This window comes from Penicillium robsamsonii, assembly GCF_028829455.1.
Source record: "Penicillium robsamsonii strain IBT 29466 chromosome Unknown utg000001l_segment0_segment0, whole genome shotgun sequence".
Taxonomy (NCBI): Eukaryota; Fungi; Ascomycota; class Eurotiomycetes; order Eurotiales; family Aspergillaceae; genus Penicillium; species Penicillium robsamsonii.
The window spans coordinates 5798941-5818532 of NW_026643219.1; the positions used below are offsets into that span (position 1 = coordinate 5798941).

At 48.7% G+C, this 19592-nt stretch overlaps 6 protein-coding genes across 6 annotated transcripts; 2 read left to right on the forward strand and 4 right to left on the reverse strand.

Annotated features, from left to right (window-relative positions):
• Window positions 1-990: 990 nt before the first annotated feature.
• N7447_002255 (uncharacterized protein) lies at window positions 991-1273 on the reverse strand (the record flags this gene model as incomplete). The annotated part of the gene is given in 2 exon segments (XM_057226530.1): window positions 991-1139; window positions 1156-1273. 2 exon segments carry the CDS (start codon window positions 1271-1273, stop codon window positions 991-993), a joined length of 267 nt encoding a protein of 88 aa, XP_057090546.1.
• Window positions 1274-1706: 433 nt separating this feature from the next.
• N7447_002256 (S-formylglutathione hydrolase) lies at window positions 1707-2836 on the reverse strand (the record flags this gene model as incomplete). Its single annotated transcript, XM_057226531.1, has 4 exons — window positions 1707-1892; window positions 1963-2157; window positions 2258-2478; window positions 2581-2836. The coding sequence occupies 4 exons, from the start codon at window positions 2834-2836 to the stop codon at window positions 1707-1709; spliced, it is 858 nt and encodes a 285-aa protein (XP_057090547.1).
• A 350-nt stretch (window positions 2837-3186) lies between these two features.
• On the reverse strand, window positions 3187-9460 carry N7447_002257 (C50 family peptidase; the record flags this gene model as incomplete). The annotated part of the gene is made up of 2 exons (XM_057226532.1): window positions 3187-4763; window positions 4816-9460. 2 exons carry the CDS (start codon window positions 9458-9460, stop codon window positions 3187-3189), a joined length of 6222 nt encoding a protein of 2073 aa, XP_057090548.1.
• A 218-nt stretch (window positions 9461-9678) lies between these two features.
• N7447_002258 (DUF5321 domain-containing protein) lies at window positions 9679-10366 on the forward strand (the record flags this gene model as incomplete). The annotated part of the gene is made up of 2 exons (XM_057226533.1): window positions 9679-10126; window positions 10188-10366. Coding segments are annotated over 2 exons (627 nt in total), but the record flags the coding sequence as incomplete, so codon positions are not given.
• Window positions 10367-11199: 833 nt separating this feature from the next.
• On the reverse strand, window positions 11200-13338 carry N7447_002259 (citrin; the record flags this gene model as incomplete). Its single annotated transcript, XM_057226534.1, has 2 exons — window positions 11200-13101; window positions 13162-13338. The coding sequence occupies 2 exons, from the start codon at window positions 13336-13338 to the stop codon at window positions 11200-11202; spliced, it is 2079 nt and encodes a 692-aa protein (XP_057090550.1).
• Window positions 13339-17004: 3666 nt separating this feature from the next.
• Window positions 17005-19525, forward strand: N7447_002260 (N(6)-L-threonylcarbamoyladenine synthase family protein; the record flags this gene model as incomplete). The annotated part of the gene is made up of 4 exons (XM_057226535.1): window positions 17005-17378; window positions 18022-18084; window positions 18143-18214; window positions 18277-19525. The coding sequence occupies 4 exons, from the start codon at window positions 17005-17007 to the stop codon at window positions 19523-19525; spliced, it is 1758 nt and encodes a 585-aa protein (XP_057090551.1).
• Between the last annotated feature and the right edge of the window lie 67 nt (window positions 19526-19592).

A 19592-nucleotide genomic window follows, 5' to 3' on the forward strand; every position in this document is an offset into this window, starting at 1 on the left:
CGCATTGTGGTGTTCATTTGTATCCGCCCACCACTCGGCGTTTTCTGGTTCATCTTCCTCTTTCCCTTGCCTACTTCACAAGACAAAACCGAAATAGGGTTGTTTTTCTGTCTTGTGTCGAGTTTCAATTTCAATGGGTGTGAAGTGGAGTACGTAGATGGAATGAAGAGAGTTGCCATAATCAGTTCGAGTATATATAGAAGTGTAATTGAATTATTAAGGAGTACTAGAATAGACTGCCGGTTAATCTCTATCCTTACCTTCCCAAGGCTAGACGTGACTTTAATAGTCCTGATCTATCTCCCAAGCCGCCCCGCCATTCGGTGCGAATCCCTGTTCACCGTATGCTACCGCATCTCGCGGTGGAAATTTTACGATGGCACGGACTTGCCTCTCCCTGTTCTGAGTCGAATGCACTGGGGACACATCTAAAACACGCAACCATTGGTGCATCTAGCTGATTGTAATGGACGCATCAAAATTGGCTAGGGATTTCTAGCGCATGACGCTCGAATCCTTTTCAAGCATTTATCTACCCCTGTGCTTCATGTGAGACAGCGCGCGCAAGATTGGCTAGACACTCGCCTAGATACTCCGTAGCTCTTGCATTAATTAATCTTTATATTACACCCTTATCCTTCATAGCCTTCTCAATTCTTAACAGAGACATCCTAGCACGAGTAACTAGCCGTACACGATCCTCGGTAACAAAGCTAACGTCCACAGAAGATAAGTTTAAGAGTTTATATATATGCAAGTTTTTAATTTCACACATACTAAGGTTGTGTTTTTATATAGCCAGGTCATGACAGCCCTTGTTCCTAAGATTACTTGATCCGACTCTTTGCATCTTGGGGTGCACCAACACGTAGTATGTGTTGGGCGCTTGTATCAAGCACATGGGATGCTAGTCGCTCCAGCTTCATTGCACCCCTTCGTCATTTAGCACGTCAATTATCAGCTCGAGCTCTATTGCAGTCCCGTACCCTCCTATGCTCCAACAACTTCTCCAATTTCTTCGAGTTCTGCTCCATCTTCGACGCCGTCTAGTACATCTGCAACAAACTCTGTTCCAATGCCATTCCCATTCCAGTTCCCATCTCCGAGTCTGCCAAGACTGTCGTCACCAACCACAAATCCTGCTGAGAGTGTCACTTTCGTCAAAGCCTCTGGTGATCTGCTCGCTAGATTGCCAATAATCCCTGCTGCAGGTTTTAGCTGCCACAGTAATGGTGGGCAGTGTTGCCACTCCTGATATTGATACTGCTGGCATGATGATTATACCTCTTGGCTCCTTGCCTTCGTGGTTGACTCCAGAATTGTACCCTGCATAAAGTATTTCTATTCCTAGATATCCCGATCGGATAAGCTCCACTAGCCTTTCTCCGAATCTATATTTATTAAGATATACTAGAACGGAACTCTACATCTTAGTTCTTAGTAAGCGATATAAATCCCAGGACTAGCGACGATATCCAGTTGCCGAATAGATTGGCGTCCCGTGCTAAACGGAGGATAATCTAGTTTACAGGCAGCATTTCCCCAGCATCAGCTTTGCCCTCAAAATCCCAACCCCATCTAGATCATGGACCTAACAACCTGACGCTCACTTGAGCAAAAAAAAAAGAACCATCAGATCCGGTTTACAAAAGATATATGCAAGTAAAACATAATTTTGAGATTAGAAGTTAAGAGAAGAGCACACACTATGCAAAGAGATACTTGGCCGCATGCTCAACATGGTCATCCGCAAAGGTAGCCATGGTATAATAGGAGTGATCATAGTCCGGCTGGTAGCGAATATTCAATCCGGTGATGCCCGCGTCACGGGCTGCGGCTTCGAAGTTCTCCGGTAGGAGTTGGCCTTGTTTGTAGAAGTTGTCGCCGGTGCCCTGGATATGGATTAGATGTTGTACGAGGTATATAATGGAGGGACAGAATAAAGCAAAGGAGGAAACCCACCACGTCAACCAGAATATCCAGCGGACCCCCACTCCATTTCTTAATCAACTCAGTAGCATCGTGTTCCTTCCACTTATCCTGCTGATCATCACCGAAGTAACCCTTGAACGCCTTCTGGCCCCAGGGACAGTTCGTCGGGTTCGTGATCGGCGCGAACGCAGAGACGGACTTGTACTTGCCCGGGTTGCGGAGGAACTGATGAATTGGTTAGACAAGGCCCCAACAAGTATATTTTCTTCTAGCTATAGTTCCATATAGAAAACTTCCGAATTATGACAGATGTTCTATAACTTACCAAAGTGAGAGCACCGTGTCCACCCATACTGTGACCGGTGATACTAACACGACCGGCATCCAACTGCGGGAATGCAGCAAAGACAGTCTTTGGCAGCTCTTCGGTGACATAGCTATACATGTTATAGCCGGCGTTGTAGGGGGCTTTAGTGGCGTCGACGTAGAAGCCGGCACCGGAGCCGAAGTCGTACGCGTCATCCTCGCCTTGGATGTTGAGGCCGCCTGAATAGAAAGGTAAGTTAATTATGTTTTTCTTTACTTTCGACAGGATAGCGTGAATTGATGTGCAAGATAAATTGACGCATAATAGACATAGACACATACGTGGGCTGGTATCAGGGTACAGCACGGCAATTCCCTTCTTGCTAGCACCGTGCTGGAAAAAGCCCTTCTCGGAACAGTTATCGGCGGTGCAGGTCAGACCGGAGAGGTAGATGAGCACGGGGACTTTCTGTGTCTGGGCTTGCGGGGGCAAGAAGAGGTTGAATTTCATCTCGCATTTGGTGGTTGTGGCGGCATGGCTTAGCTTTAGGAGCTTGCCGCCGAAGGAGGCGATGGTTGCGTTTGTGATGACGGACATGATGTATGAGAGGATGTGCAGGAGAGAAAAAAACAGGCCGAGAACGGGGGAGACGTTGACGTTTTATGGGGAGGTGGCCCGCATGAGGGGAAAAGGCCCACTTTGATAGGACTATTCTTCCTATTTCGGATTTTGTATAGGATTGTGATATTATCTGATGTTGAAGCTTAGAGCTATTACGCTGGGCATTGTTTGGTCTATTAACAGCATCTTAGGCCATAACACAGGTAGACATTGGTCTATTAACTTCATATCCCTTGAGTATGTATAAGAGTCAAATCAGATTGCTGCCCACAGTGGGGTAAACGCCAAGGTATATATACACAGTAAGAAAGAGAAACACCCCAGATTCACTCCAAAAATACCGGAACTCCATAAACAACAGGCGCGGCACCATTCAGATACTTCAATACACACGCACCCCTCGACCGTGCAATCGCCGTGTCAAGCCCAACATCCTCCTGTCGAGTCTTGTCCTTCTTATCCTTCTCAACCAAACCCCACGCATCAAAGGCAGTCGTAGTAAACCGATCAATATCCCGATCCGTGACATCCCACAGCGTAGCCACAAGCGCGGGGCTGCCCGCATGAAGATAATTCATCGGCGTGCCGTAGGGCTCATACTCGCCAGCTTCGGTCAAAGTGCCACTGCTACATCCCATGAGGAAAGTAACAGCACATTGCGTGAGTCGCTTGACCGTACGGCCGCGAATGTATTGTGCGCCGCTGCCGTGGCCAAAGTAGAGGAATAGATCCTTCTTTTCCAGTGCGTCGCGGAATTCGTCTTCGGTTGGTTCGCGCTGCACGACTGCAGTCCAGGATTTGAACCGGGAGAGGTCTTGTTCGAATGTCGTTTGTGTTGTGCGTAGGTCGCCTGTTGGGTTGAGGACGAAGGCGCCGGATTTGCGGTCCACGATGGCTCCGGAGGATGCTGTGCGGAATTGGAGGACGCGATCCCGGAGACATTCGAGGGATGGGACGCGACAGACAGGGTATCCTTGGAGACAAGGAAGTGACTCCCATGGGAACAGGTGGAGAGCTTTGTCGAGTACGAGGATTGTATGTCTCGGTGGCCGGGCTGCAAGTTCATCGCGTGCAGCATCGTGGTAGCCTCGCAGGGCATCAAGAGTGTCTACGACCATCATGTCAAAGTCAATCTCGTCGTAGGCATTGCGCTCGCCCTGGAATTGTAGGATATCCACGACAAAGTAGAGAAGATCCATCAGTGTGTCTTCGGGTTCTTCTTGCTCCTCGAGATCGCGAAGACCAATGAACAAGTCTACTACATTCTGATGTAGCGTGAGCCGGGGTCCGTCGGCTTTGCCACCCTTCTGCCGAGAAGGAAGATGCTTGTCAAGGATACTTTGGAAGGTGCTCGCAAACCGGGCTAACGCGGTAGTCTCCCGTGACAGTGGCGAGAACACACCGCGGAACCCTCCAAACCATATGTTCTCAATATTCTGAAGCACACTTTCCATCCGACGATCGAGCGCTTCGCGCGTCTTCCACCATTCCTTCTTCGACAACTTGTCCGTCTGGGCCTTGGCCGCATGTGCACTTTCGTTGGCGAGTTTGATGAGTTCCTGCATTTCCTCTTTTCCATCCTCAAAAGTGAATTGCTCTTCCTCGTCGTCTTCCGAGTTTCCTCGGTGGAGGGGAAGACGCAGAAGGAACGGCGAACGGTCTTTTTGGAGTCGTGAAACCACAAATTCGGTGCGGTCTGCACTCAATGACAAAGAGAGGACATTCCAAGTTTCGGGCAGAATGTCGACGTAATCCTGTGTGAAGTTGGAGCAAAGATCACTGTCCAACTCAACAGCTGAGGGGAATGAGGCTGGCCAAAGAAGAGGGTCGGCAAAATCAGCCAGCTGTCGATCGATATCAATCGCCATGCGTTCTCGGGCAAATGCGCCAACACGTCCAATTTCTAATTGAAAAATTAGATACACATCAAACCGAAATGATTTCGCAAAACTTACCATTCATATTTGCAGGCGACTGAGCCAGAGTCGCTGGAATCCCGGGAGAAGTCGCATGCGATAGCATAGAGATCCGACTCATCAAGCGAGACGCTGCATGACTATCAAGTGTTGAGCCTAGAATTGTGGCATCAGAGAAGACACTGGCGAGACAATCGCTTGCCTTGGACAGCATAACCGAAAAGTCGTCACTAGCTCGTTGAGCCTTGGTGCGCGTTGTTTTGGCTGGAGCCCTGGTCCTCCTTGTCGACGGCTTTGCCGGGGGTAAACTAGGCTCATCTGCCGTCTTGCTTGGTGTTTTGAGTGACGGCAGCGAGATTGTAGATTCAGGTAAAACGCAGTACACGGCATGGCTGGCAAAACGGCGAATTGCATCAGCCAACAGATGCTCGCTTTCACCGATCTCCAGAGTGATCTTGCTTTCCCGGGCTACGGCAAATTGTCTAGCCTCTGCAAGGGTTTGCGCAGATCGCTCAAAGTCGCGCAATTCCCGCAGGCAATCAGCTTGCTGTCTGAGGATGTTGCCTTTCATTTGTAATAGTGATTTAGATTGAACTTCGGGGAGAGTTGGTTTTGGAGCTGGGGCTTTCTTTGTAGTTTTTGTCGCAACGGAACTAGTTGCACGGGTCCGTCGAGCAGTAGTAGTAGTGGTAGTAGTAGTAGTAGTAGTAGTAGTCGTAGTAGGTGTGGGGGTTCGAGGCACCGGGGTCCGCCGGCTGCTTGCTCTAACTCGTAACTTGTCCATCTTTTCTTCGATTTCAGCCATGCCTGATACCTCCAAACTGGCAGGCATATCAGCAGAGGTGACAGCCGTGATGATTTTTCCTGCTTCAAGGAGAACGCGGAGAGCCTTATCGTGTGCACCCTGCGTCTTGTACAAAGACGCAAGCGCCATCTGAAATGACACGGTTTCAATACTTCTTTGAGTTTGTTTAGATGACTCGGCCGCTGCAGAGAGATGATCCTGTCCCTCGCTCATATGTCCACTGAGAATCCAATGACAACCAAGCTGGGTCTGCGCCGCAAGTAGGCGTGCATTAGCATCGAGGGTTTTGTCAATCTTCAGCGCTTGTTCGCCGTAATAGATAGCATCCTGGAACAAGCCATGGTGGGCAGATAATGTGGCGAGGTTCAACAAGCAGGTATGGTGGGAGCCCAAATGCGGCCAGAAAGGCGCACCTTGGACGTAGCTGGCAGAGACATCCGGGGAAGACCCATTTTGCGACAAGTCAAGCTTTGCGACACCATCAGCAACTGCCTCAACATCAGAACTTCCTGAAGAAGGTAACAACTTGTCCTGCTTTCTCTGGGCGAGCCTCTCAACCTTAGCCCATATGCGGCAGTTGAGCCTTACAGACAACTTGGCGAAGTACAGAGCCTGGGTTGCCGAGCCCTGTGCGGAGAACAACCTGGACTGAACAAAGGCGGCATCTGCTACCAGTCTTTCCCATGAGATCTTCGACAGCACAGTCAAGTTGCTTAGTTCTGACTTCTGGCATTTTTCATAGAGTGTGCGGGCTGCTGAAAGAACGGCGGCAGCTTTCTCCGGCTCTCCGGTCTCCAGAAGATATTCCGCCCGTGCAACTTTGTAGGAAATTGTAGCAAGAGAGGACACCTTGGTTTGGGCAAGATACTGCTCGCCACGCGAAAGGAGTTCACCTGCCTTTTGGCAGTAGCCCAGGCGACAATTCTGCAGTACCAAGCGCGACAGAATGATGATGGCGTCTGACAAATCCCCTGATTGTTGGAGCTCCGCGGCACGCAATATCAGTTCCAATGTGCACAGTTGGGCCTTCCAAAGCCCATGAATTTCGGTATAGTCAACCAGGGCTTTCAACTGCAAGACCCAGTAGTCCGTGTCATTGATGCAGAGCAGCAGTGTTTTCCAGTCATGGGACTTGCGCGCCAATGAAGTCCAGGATGCAAGCGTTTCATCTAGTTCGCTTGCGTCAATCTTGCCGCGGTGGAAGCCGATGATAACGCGCAATGAGTTGCTAATATGGATTGCGAATGAAGCGAGCTCAATGTCATCTCGGACTTGTAGACCGCTATTCAAAACTTCTGTTCCTGCATCCAGCAGAGTTTCAATCAAAGACGAATCCAAGGCAGTAGGCTGTTCCAGTAGAAGCCGCAAGGCAGAGAGAATCACACGAGAATGACGAATAGGGTAGACGGTAGGGGGGTAGAGATCGAGGAGGGAGGAAACAGCCGAGCCAAGCATCAAGCGAAACTCTTCTTCATTTGAACAATAGCTATGCATGTCAACAAGCAAGCTCATCTGCCATTCAAGAAGTAGACCTCTCTGTTCGAATTCTAGCTCAACATCATCATAGACAATGGAGGGATGGGATCCCTTCCTGCGCAGCTTCATTTTCAGGAAAGCGGTCAATACACGGCCAAGCATGAAACTGGGACTCTTGGGGTCCTGGTTGACCGAACTTGGATTGTGTCCTCCGCTGATCTTAACGATCTGCTCTAGAGTACCTGAGAGAATGTATTCTTCAATCGATTTTCGGAACATCTGCTCTGAGTCAATGTACATATTGCCCTCGATGTACAGATGAGCCATTCTCTCAAACTTGAGGGCTGCAAATGCCGTGTTGCGTTGAGAAGGCGAGCAGCTTGAAAGCATCTGGGTAGATTGTTTGAGAAGAGGTATAAGCTCGCGATAACCCTGTCCAGCCTCTTTTTCTTTGATGTATCGAGACCAAAACAGGTTTGAAAGCTTGACAAGTGCCATTCCCAGGTTTTCTGTTGTCTCTGCGCTTTCTTCATTGGGAGATTCAATCGTGGAAAGCAGGCGGTAGGAATCAGTCAGAATTGGATGCATGTCTTCCCAGGGTGGCCTTTGAGACATGATTGAAAGTTTTCCAATTGCGACAGTCGAATCAATAGCAGCTAGAATAATGCTCCTGGAAATTGAAATGCGTTTGTTGAACATCTCAATCTCCTTTTCGTCACCATCTTCTGCTGGTTGGCGTCCAACATAGCGTCTGAGGAACCTGATGAATGCTTGTAAATATTCCCTGATCTGACTGACAACTTCGTTTTCCTCGCTTTCAGTCTCGCTACTTTTTGTGATAGTCTCTCCGAACCACGCAAGAGCCAGCTTCTTCAGTCTCGCAGCTTCCACCAGAAGTTCATCTAGGTCGTTTGCGCTGCCTCTTAATTGCAACCCTAGGGATTGAGTTGCCTCTGATACAGAATCCAAAGCTCCATCCAGGAACTTTTTCGATGTCTTCGAAGCCTGGAAATGGACAGATGCGATTTTACACCGAACTGTTGCCAGCGAAAGAGACTGGGTTTTTGAGAGTGGGTTGATGGCTTGTGCGAACAGCTTCATGGATTCGTCAAAGCAGCCTGCGTCGAAAGCGAGCTGGCCGAGAAGGGTCATGAGCTTCGCAGCCTGGTTGGCGTTTTGTGTTTCCGAAGACTTCTTCATAATCTCTGCAATGGATGTTTGCAGCCGGGTAACCGCTTTGTAGATTGTAGCAAACTCGGCTTTCTCAATGCCCTTGCTCCGGTGAGAAAAATTACCAAAATAGCGAAGCAAAGGATCGAACACTTCTTTGCTCTCATCACAGACATGACCAGATAACTTCCAGCCCAGGCATCTAACCTCGAGGGAAAGTAATTGCAAGGCCAATGATGTCGTTGGCTTCAGACTATTTGAGGCCTCATCCTTCGAGAAAGATGACCCCGAGCAAAGCGCTAGGACTGTATTTGATAGTAACTGAAGCTGAAGCGCAGCTTTGTCATTTGGTAGTTGACCCAATTTCACGGCAGCCAGAATAACTTGAGCAGGGCTACTCAAATCAGAAAGTTGTAAAGAAGGGCAAACCTTCTGGATCGTGGAGGCTCTTCTATCCGCAGCAAATAGCCGCATCACATTCGAGTGATAGGGAACAAGCAAGCCGTACAGCGATTTCGCGTTCGAAATGTGAGCAAACGTCAAGAGATCAGACATCCGTTCTTTCGAGGCTTCTTCCTCCGCCATCTCCTTCGCTTCTGCAGTCTTCTTCCCGGCTTTCCCACCATCCAGATGTTGTTGGATTCTCCGCTTTAGTAGCCTCAGCTCTTTGTATGCCATGTCGTTCAGCCCTAGGGAGATAAGCTTTCCCGCAAGAACACACAGCCCCTGCTCAAGCTGCATGTTTGGAAATTGGTCGTTCCCGGCATCATTTTTAAGAGAGCGCAGTGTTGACAAAGAAAGCCTGGCGCACTCCGCAGCCGAGACGATGCCCGCATCGGGGCCAGCAGTATCGGGGGTATTATTCTGTCGCTTTGCTGTAGATATCTTCGCGGCATCCGTGAGGGTCTTTAGTGTAGCATTGAACACCTCCGTAGCAAAGACCAGCTTCTCCTGACTCGACAAAGCCGCAGCGTCGTGATCAGCCAATGATTGGAGCCCCGCCTCATTCGCAGGTTTCGCTTTCGTTGCGCGGGTAGTTCTCGTCCGACTCGGCGTTGCGGGTGGTTCTCTTGTGGATTTTGTGCGTTTCGTGGGTTTCTCGGGCATCTTTGGCGGCCCGCGGAGGAGTGTTTGGAGGGACAACACGGTAGCGTCTGAGCATGTAGTTGTTGAACGGAGTGCCTGTTTCACAGACTCTGTTAAAGAACTGGCCGGCAAGACGGTGACCGCCATTTTTTGGTCGTATTATCGAAGCTGCAGGACTGAGGTCATCGCTCGCGTCGAGCCTTTGATGTGCAATCGCTATCGGCCGGACACTCTAAACGGGGGGTTGTCGCAGCAACAACAGCGCTATACCGTATTGGGGATGATAGCCTTATCGCCTGAGGCTATCACGAACCTCGACTTTTCCCGCTTCTAAAGATCGACGATTACTACTAGACGCGAACAGAGCTATGACTTTCAGATCCAGGCCCTTTGGGCTTACCAGACAAATATTCTCTGCTCCTTCTACATTAAATGCTACCAGACAATGCCGCGGTCCGGCTGGGCGCTCATATTCGACCTCCGATCGTCTTCCGAAGATCGCAGACACGTCAGTATGGACGGCGATGATTCCCCGGTTTCTTCGGGGTGGCAGAGCGCGCAAGGATCCTGCGAAAGAGAAGTCCAAAGAATGGAACCCGGCGACTTTCTACATCATCATTTTTACTCTGATCGGCTCGCAGGCCATTCGTATGCTCACTTTGAAGAATGGCTATGCGGCGTATACTCGGACAACGGATGCGAAGCTCGAACTTCTAGCGGAGATTATTGCACGGGTCAAGAATGGAGAGAAGGTCGATGTGGAGAAGTTGCTAGGAACGGGCGATGAGGCGAAGGAACGAGAGTGGGATGAGGGTATGTTCACTAATATCCGACAATTCTATCACATGGCTAGTGTCTGACTATGTCTCTCCAGTACTGCGCGAGATTGAAGCCGAAGATTCCCTATGGCATGAGAAGAAGACCGCCCAGTCGCAACCAGAGAAGAGCGAGGAGCCCGAGAAAGAACGAAAACAACCCACACAACCTACGGAAGAAAAGGGCGCCGAGGAGGCTGTTAAGACGCAGTCAACACAAAAGCTTAGGTTCTACTGAATGGGGACTGAATCTGGTCTTCATCAAGAACGAGCCGGTCTTGAGGCTCAGTCATGTGGACTCGGAATATACGCCGCCACATTCACAGCCGCCTGAATGATGTCGAATTGATCTTTTAGATTTCGATGGGATTTATTTCTATCCACGACAACTGGCCCACACACATGGACGGAGTCCATGACCAATATATCCTCGAGGATATAAATGTAACATCACCTGTACAGGGAATCTTTCCTTGAGAGTAGATTCCGATACCCGTTTGTGAGCTTGCAAGTCACGCTTCATGTACATATTTTCCCAGACTTGAGATAGACAACTCAAAACCAGAACTTGCAATGCAATCCAGTGCAAATTACAAGCTTAAATGCACATAAATACTTCCTTGACCTGAGTAGGATCTATCTGCTCTCTAAACACGACGTGGATCAGCCATAAGCTATGCACTTATTTACGCTTATACCAACAATAAACAGGAAAATATCAACCCAAACCAAATCTAGATTGATAGAAACACCACAATCAGGGCCCTCTTAAGACAACCCACACCTTCTTTCCATATCTATCTGCTGTTGGTACAATGCAAAGAATGGTCTCCGGCAAATAAAGAGAAGACATCATGATGCAAAGGGGGATGTACGACCCATGTCAAGCCCAACTAAACCACAAAGAGGGCTGACATGAAAAGAATCCGAAAGAAATGTGAGAAGGATCTCATGCTAAATCGAAGGAAAGATAGGCCTTGACCAAATGAGAAATGAGAAACATATCGCTAGTAAAAAAAAAAGGAAATGAAGAAACAACAGAACTGACAGGTTCACTATGTAACAGCAACCTTACTTCGAGCCCTGCAGGAACTTGGGCCAGTTCTCAGGCCGTGGGACCTGCACCCGGCCAATGTTCTGGTCCAGATCAAGGATGAGCTTCAGCGCGTTCCTTGACCGGAGGTAAGGCAGAGGTGCCTTGGCGCCCTGTCCGCCGACACTAGGCTCGACGTGGCCAGTGGGTGTAATGGCGTCGCCCTCACCGGGCATGGGGAAGTTCTTCTGTAAGACCTCGTAGGCGGCCAAGGTGAAACCGAACTGAGGTGAAGAACGCATGATACGGGCGGGACCACCCTTGAAGAAGGCGGCTAGACCCTCTTCTTTCCAGACGGTGGAAGCACAGTGGCGTAGACCGGTGTACTTGGTGTCACCCTTGCGGGCTTCAACCTGCAGACGGGTTTTGATGACGTCGCAGGGTGTGGTGAGGTAGGCGGCAGGCATACCGGCGATGGCACCGGCGGTGAGGAGCTGGACAACGCCGAGCTTGTTGGTGGGGGATTCGCCGAAGAAGTCGGACTTCAAGTGTGCGTATGTGGGGAAGTAGATGGCCGAGAAGGGGACGTCGCGAAGGAGACAGGCACTGGCTCCCTTGTACAGACCCATCAAACCCAGGTTCTTGACAATCCAGAGGGCTGAGCGGCGAGGGGTACCCTCAACGTTCTTTGCGATTTCACCCTGGACCTGCAGGCGAATCTTCACAATCTCAAGGGGGTTTGTGAAGACAACTTGACAAGCACCCGCAGTTCCACCAGCAATAACCTCTTGGGCGTACTTGATCCTGTTAGTTTCCTTGTCTGTGAAGTAGCCACGAACGAGATCGTTCACAGTCAGCTTGATAGCCTTTTCAGGCGCCACACCAATCAACTGAGGAATAACACCAGAGTAGAGTCCAGTGAAACCCTCGTTGCGGATAACCTTTCTAGCACAATCGAGGGAGTTATTGTACAGTCTCTCGCCGGGGCGAGACGAACGCTGGTTCTGCAGACGGGTCTTGACCAAATCAATGGGGTAGACCATGAAAGCACCGAAAGCACCAGCAATACTACCCAAAGCAAAGTGGTGTGCAGACTCCAGAACGCCGTGAAGCACACTCTTAGTCTTCTCGGCAACTTCGTGTCCAGTGGACAAGGCCTGGTTTACAGCGGCCACGGGAATACGCCACGAAGCATCGATGACTTTGGCGAAATCTTTCTGCGAGAGACGTCCCGAAGGCGCATCCAGACCAGCAAAGTGGAACAGAATATCGGCCTCCATGGGTGTAAACTGGGAGAAACGGGTGACGCGAGCGGCCTCGTCCAGGAAGTCGGCCCGAGTGATCTTGCCATCGGTGCTTTTCTTTGTTGCTTCGCGGACCACCATATCAATGATATCCATCTCACGCATGACATTCTGGAAAGCACGGACAGTGGCGTAAGAGATGTGGTTGCTGGTTGAAATGTTACACAGGGTGGGGAGGTTCTCGAGGACGTGATCGGACAGCTTGTGTTTTGAGGTCTCAAGGATAATACGCTGGAAGTCCTCGGGCTGGATGAATCCATCACCATCCTTGTCGAAGATGTGGAACGCTTGACGGATGCGCTCACCCTGCAAGCCGCGCAGCATCTGGGCGAATTGGGGGTAGGTCATATCATGACGAGACTTGGAGCGGCCTCCGTACAGCGATGCCCATTCCGAGTTCCAATCAAAGGGGATGCTTTCGGTACTCTTGTTCATGTTGTACAGTCCCTGCATGGTCTCGAACTTGACACTACCGGTGCCATCGAAGTCGAAGAGACGGAAGGCGATCTCGTACTCGGCATCGGGCTTCGCGAGAAGGTTTTCGAAGGAGGCCCAGTCGGTAATATTCAGCTTGCCAGCTCTCCGTCGGTCTGCGACATTGAAAAGGATGCCATATTGTTCGCGCTTAATCTTGTGCTATTGGGAGGAAACCAAATCAGCCATTGCGATCAGTACCTTTGTCCTACTGACACTTACATAGTCTTCCTGTTTAGGTGCCACGGCATTAATGAAGTTCTCCTCGTTCATGAAGAGCTCGCCATTCTCGTCTTTTTGCGCGTGACGGAGAAAGTTCGAACGCGATTGGTGGGACAGCTGAGGCGACTCTGTGCTTCCCAGAAGGGATTCCTTCACGGCTTCCTTTACACTAGCCATGGTGTATATGCAAGTTGACTTTTGAGTACACAAGAAAGGAAAAAGGAAACCCACAAAAGAGAAAACTGGGGGAAGGAAGGGGTCGAGGGAGTGGAGAAGGGGCGGATTGAGTCAATAAAAAAAGTGTTTTGATAATATAAACGGTGCCCACTTTTCTAGTTTGGGGCTGCTTCTGTTCTTCACGATAATATATAATATTAGATATTAGAATAGATAATAGATAGAATTAATATTTTCTATATTTTCTAAGATATGTTACGCACCCGCCACGTTGAATTTTTTTTGGCTTTTCATTATGGCGTTATTTACCCGGGATCGGACCGAATCAGAGTCTCTCACCGATCTCACATAGCCCTGTGCCTAGATTACTTAGATGTATATCCAAGGGTCTCTAGCCTGGTACTGCTTCTTATTCGAGAACTCTTTTCCCAGTCCTTGGGAATGATATACGTGTGCCACTACGGTTATAATAGGGGACCTGAACCAGAGGCACAAAAAAAAAAAAAAGAAAAATACAGACAGTGGGCGACTTTGAAAAAGCCCCAAGGAGGAAGAAACCGGAGGTTGAACGTGTCACATGGCTTCGGAACCGGTGAGCGTTTGGAAAAAGACAAACACGAAAAGGATCTCCGAGTTCGGTGCGGAGTCAGTGCGAAGAATTTGGAGAGATTCGTTTCAATTGGCCAATTTGATATCTTCCCCTCTTATTTCAAGCCTGACTCACTCGGCTTAACTCCGGAAGTTATGTTCCGGGATACTCCTTCTCCGCACTTTATATTGGCATTTAACCGTTTCAACTTTCTATTCTTACAAAGTGCACGGTTCTAGAGCTTCCAAAAGACTCAATTGTAGAGTTGGAGACTATATACAGTACGGTGGATAGTGGTGTATGAGCGCCCGTTTGGGCTCAAGCCTTTAAAGCTCCAGAAATAATTCACCAGGAGCCAGGCCGACATTACCTAGCGCTATTAATAATATGGGGTAGTTTCCAAGATTCACATGTATGTTGTACGTACTCCGGACATATGTGGACGATCTATTATATGAAAGAGATAAAATAACCTACCCATTTTGTGACTAGAACATCCTTATCCCAGCAAGTGTTATTACACCCGGTAGAACTATCCATGGACCCGAGGGCTGTAAAAGGTAGAATCAATGTATACCCGGAATAATTGCTAGTTACTCAAAAGATAGAAACACTAGAAGAATTCAAGAGTGATTCTATGAAGACATTCGTTGCTATAAACAATGAGAACCCTAGCATAGTATAAAAAGAATTGATCTCACTGGCACTAAATTATGCATACATGTGAGCTCAAATTCCCCTTTGAGCGATAACTTGGAAATGATGGACTCCTTTTATCAGTGGGTCAATAAGATCTTATCATACACGTGTGTGCGGAGTACAAAGGTAGACTCAGCCCTATAGATGTTTTATGATATTATTCCTATAGTTGACCGCTTATGCGGCATTGTGATGTCTTTTCAGTGGTCTTTTAGATTTCTATTAAGATATTTTCTCTCCCCCTTCTCGGTTTTATACGTAGGTAGACAGTGAGAAGAAAGCAGGGAGAGGCTTATTTGTGAAAACGACTTTAACCTGGAATTTCTCTATATCCTGTTTCATTACCACTCTCTGAGACTGCTGAGCGATGCTGAAAACTGGTATATTTGTCCCGTCCGTTGGCTTCTCATCCACGCCTTGCGAAACGGACTAGTTTTTGGAACACTGCCAGAGGTCCTCGATCGAGCATTTGTCAGACCGGACCGACTGGTTGAATGGACATAGCCATCATCCCCCGTGCTTGCAGCCATTGCGCGTGGCCCGAGCCGCAGCGACTTACCGAAGCCCGCCGTGTCAGCCCAGCTTCTTGAAACGATCAAGGCGATATGGCTAATATCGAACATCATGTGCCATGCATGCAACAAGTTGGTGCCATCCGGGACGTCACTCTCCTCCCAAAATATTTTGGCTAGACCACCGACGAACGCCGTCAGGCCCCGCACCTTACACCTTGTGAATGAACATAGGACAAAAAGCTTCTATACAATGGACATTATGACTTCTTTCATGCGAGTTTATCTCATAAAAGGAACAAAGATAGTGTATCTATAATCTCGAAGAGTGAATTGTAATATCCATATCAGCCCGTCTCTCCCTCTTAAGATTTATCATAACACACAACGCCCATCATAGCTCGATATCCCAAGCCAAGAGCCTAAACAGCCTAGCACTTTAGCTTTCCTTTCTATATTAACAAATGCTAATAAGCTAACCAAGCATCAGCCTATTCCGAAGCCCCCTAAGCCCCAGCCACCCCGGCGAGCAGGAATACTCCCACCCAGCTATGGACATCTCAGCCTACCCCGAGCCCCGGTAGGGTGCTATAAAATCCCACTTATCTCATAGGATCTCGAGTCAGTATGCTATTCCAAGTTTTCTGTGTCTCCCGCGCATGTTTGTCTCATGTCCTGCATGTCTGCTTCTGATGTCTTCCTTACGGTTCAGGGTCCAGTCACAGGTCCAAATACTTGGATAGAGCTAGTCGCTCGTTTCATAAAGTTCAAATACTCTCCCCTGGCATTGTCCCAATGAAGTAAATGTGTGTAAGAACTCCGTGTGTGTGTGTCAATTATGCGCCGTCGATGTTAGAACTCTTTCTATAAATAGCATAAATGTCAAGCATTATGTACATCATACAGCATACGTGCTCGGTTTAGAAATGAGGAAATAATGTCACTAGGAATGTAGCCTACGTGAGCATTATCCTGGATGGAGTAGAGGCCAATTGACCCCCCACCCCAAAAAGTCCCAACAAAATGTGACCAACTGTGCTATAGCTACATTTACTATTCCGTACTCCGTACAGAGTCTGTAGCTTTGGTCTAGGAAGTATGTCAAGGATAGAGATTATTCATCGCTCCGCCCAATCTTAAAGAGTAAAAATAGTTGATACCGGCATTCACCTCATGCGATATCTAATTATAGTACTGACGATCTTCCAAATTTGATATTCAAACCAATCAGCTTTCACGGCCGCTGCTCGTCACTGTGATAATGCGGGGATATCACCCAATAATGTGGGAATCCACTTGATGTAAGTGCGATCTTCTTCGCCCATTGATAGTTGGACGAGAGTTTCGAATCAAATAGACAGAAAAACGGTGTGGTTCTCGGTGCAGTTGGCTGCAGGGCATATGGATGTGTCCCCCATCGAATCCTATCATCCGTCACATTACACTAGACAGGGAGTCCAATCCTGAGGGATTCTAATTGGCTGGATGGGACGGAAGCTTTCCCAAGTTAGAAACTCCAGTGTGACGGTGGTTATTTGTGCACCGTCGTGCATGGGGTGGGCGCTTAGAGAAGTTCCCCTCTCACCCTCTCAAGCCCTCAGTATATAGCCGCCCCCATCTGTCCCCCAGGAGACTGGATTTTTAGATATTGTTTTTTAAGATTTTCCTATTTTTCTATTTTTGCCTCTATTTTCGTGCGCTTCAATTTTGGCTGGCCCAAGTTTCTTCAACTCCTTACCTACCACTTACGTCAATAATTTGTTTCTCTCCTTGCCTCCTCGGATATCTTTGTTGATCAAAGCTTCCCTGTGAACAAAACCCCAATAACATCCTTTTACAACTATCGTGGACTGTTCATCCGTCACAATGTATACCGCCCGTGTCGTCAAGCCAAAGCTGTCCCTGAGCATCTCTGCTGTGCAGAATGCTCCTCGGCCAACACTATCCCTCAAGTCACCAAGTACTCTTCCTCGCACACCTGTCTCGCCAATTTCCGCAGCGAGTCCGTCAAGCATGAGATTTTCCTCACTGCAAGTCCCAAGCTATTCATACACAAACTCTTGCTCATCGAAGAGCATCCTCAAGAAGCAGTCGTCCTCGCGACCTGCCACTGTTGACAAGCGTATACAATTCCAAGTAACGCCAACCGTCCACTGTGTGACGCCTATTGAGAACCCAGATGAGTATTACGGGAAGCACATGAAGATGTCACGAGAAGAGCGGCGATGGACGGTCCGACAGTGAATGAAGTTCGAGATCTGTACCACTAATGACCGTCCACGGCTGGGGTAATGGAGAGTGACCAGGTGCTTCTGAATGACTCGGGGTTTATATCTTACTTTTCCAATGATGCCATGCCCTGCACCCCGGGTCTCTTGGCGATCACCTCAAACCGCACACCTAGCACGCCCGGCAATGGACATCCTCAAGCTGCACGGCGAATTCCTGGAAAAGACAAAACGGCACATTAAAGTGTCCACCTAGCCTGTCTCTCGATGGTTCTCTGGGTGATTATACTGCTTCTCGTGCTTTTCGCTGGCCTAGAACTTGTCAGTATCATTCATCTGGACTGACTCAGCATTTGATGCACACTGCACGTTCTGTCTGCTCTTGGAAGGAAAATCATGTATCAATGTTTTGGAGGAACAATACATTTATGACTTTATGATGGGAGCTGGATTGATGACTTTGATTTTTGAGTATAAATGTTTTAACCTAGTCATTCGTTATTGCAAATACAACGGTCCCCTCGGCCCTATTTTGACACCCGGTTTCAATAGCGAGTAAATTCAAGATTTATAGGTAGTAGTAGTCTTTGCGACAGTACTCTGTACTCCGTCCGGAGTAGATCACTATAGATTGCTGTTTTGGTACCTGTTTTAGGGCTCCAATTGAGGGCTTCTCCGGCCCGTGCGCGTCCGATCTTTTTCGCCCCTGTCGCCGGTCGTATGTCAAGCATCTTACCAATGTTATTCTTAGTGACACCAGCTGCGACTTTTCGCAGATCGGCGCTAAAAGCGAAGAGATGCTTGACCTCCCGCCGTGGCTTGCTCACGTTGGCAATTGAAACATCATGGTAAGCGGAAGTAAACGCCTGCCCGAAAAAAAGCCACTCAACTAATTGGCTACCTACAACAGTGACGATACATCAATAGCTATCGTTGAGAAAACAAAGAAAGACTCCAGAAACGCAGCCAAGATCCATTTCCTTGAGAATGTCACGGCCGACACGCGCGCGCATCGCGGAATTCACCCTATTATCGCCCTCGAATCCCACCAAGACAACCTCGCAACCCTTGTACAGAAAGCCCTTAATTACCTACCGGAGTCAAAAACCGGCGATGGACTCAAAATGGCAGATGGGTCTCGTCGCCGCCTGCCTGATTTCATATCCGCCACAAGAGGTCCTGGGATGCGGTCCAATCTGTCCGTTGGCCTCGATACTGGAAAAGCGCTTTCGGTTGCATGGCAGATCCCCATGGTCGGAGTGCATCACATGCAGGCACATCTTTTGACACCGGGTCTTGTATCATGCCTGGAAAATGAAGCCAAGCCTGTCGACCCACCCGCAATGACCCCAGAATTCCCTTTCCTGTCGATTCTTGTCTCCGGAGGCCATACGACTTTGGTTCATTCCAAAGGTCTCACAGACCATAGTATTCTCGCTACAAGCGAAGACATAGCTATTGGAGAAGCACTCGATAAATCCGCACGAGATATCCTACCAGATTCTTTGCTTCAGGAAGCTAAAAATACCATGTACGGCAAGAGTCTGGAGCAATTCGTCTTCCCTAACGGCAAGGCCGATTTCGCGGATTATACGCCACCGGAAACTCGAGGTAAAGAAATAACAAAGCGTGTAAGCGATTGGGGCTGGTCTCTTACGACTCCATTCGCGAATACGCGGATCATGCAGTTCAGCTTTTCTTCAATTGCGAGCATGGTTGGGAAAGTTGTTCAGAGTAACAGTACGAATATTAAGATGTCGCATCCAGAGCGTATCGACCTAGGCCGGGAAGCCATGCGCGTCTGTTTTGAGCACCTTGCTTCGCGCACTGTTATCGCGCTGGAGACTCTGCGACCGCACAATAATGGCAAAAACGATATCAAGACTCTCGTTGTCAGTGGTGGTGTTGCCGCCAACCAGTTCCTCATGAAAGTGCTCACTTCATTCTTGGAAGTGCGCGGCTTTGGCAATATCAAGATCGTTGCTCCACCTCCATATTTGTGTACCGACAATGCGGCCATGATTGGGTGGGCCGGTATTGAGATGTTCGAAGCTGGCTTCCGATCCGAGCTCAGCTGTCGTCCTCTGCGGAAATGGACCCTTGACCCGAAAGCTGATGATGGTGGTATCCTTGGCCCAGGAGGCTGGATCCAGGAGTGATGATTTCAGTTGGGTAGCTACCTGCTTGTATATTAGTGACATACCCTCTGTGTACAATAGCGCATGT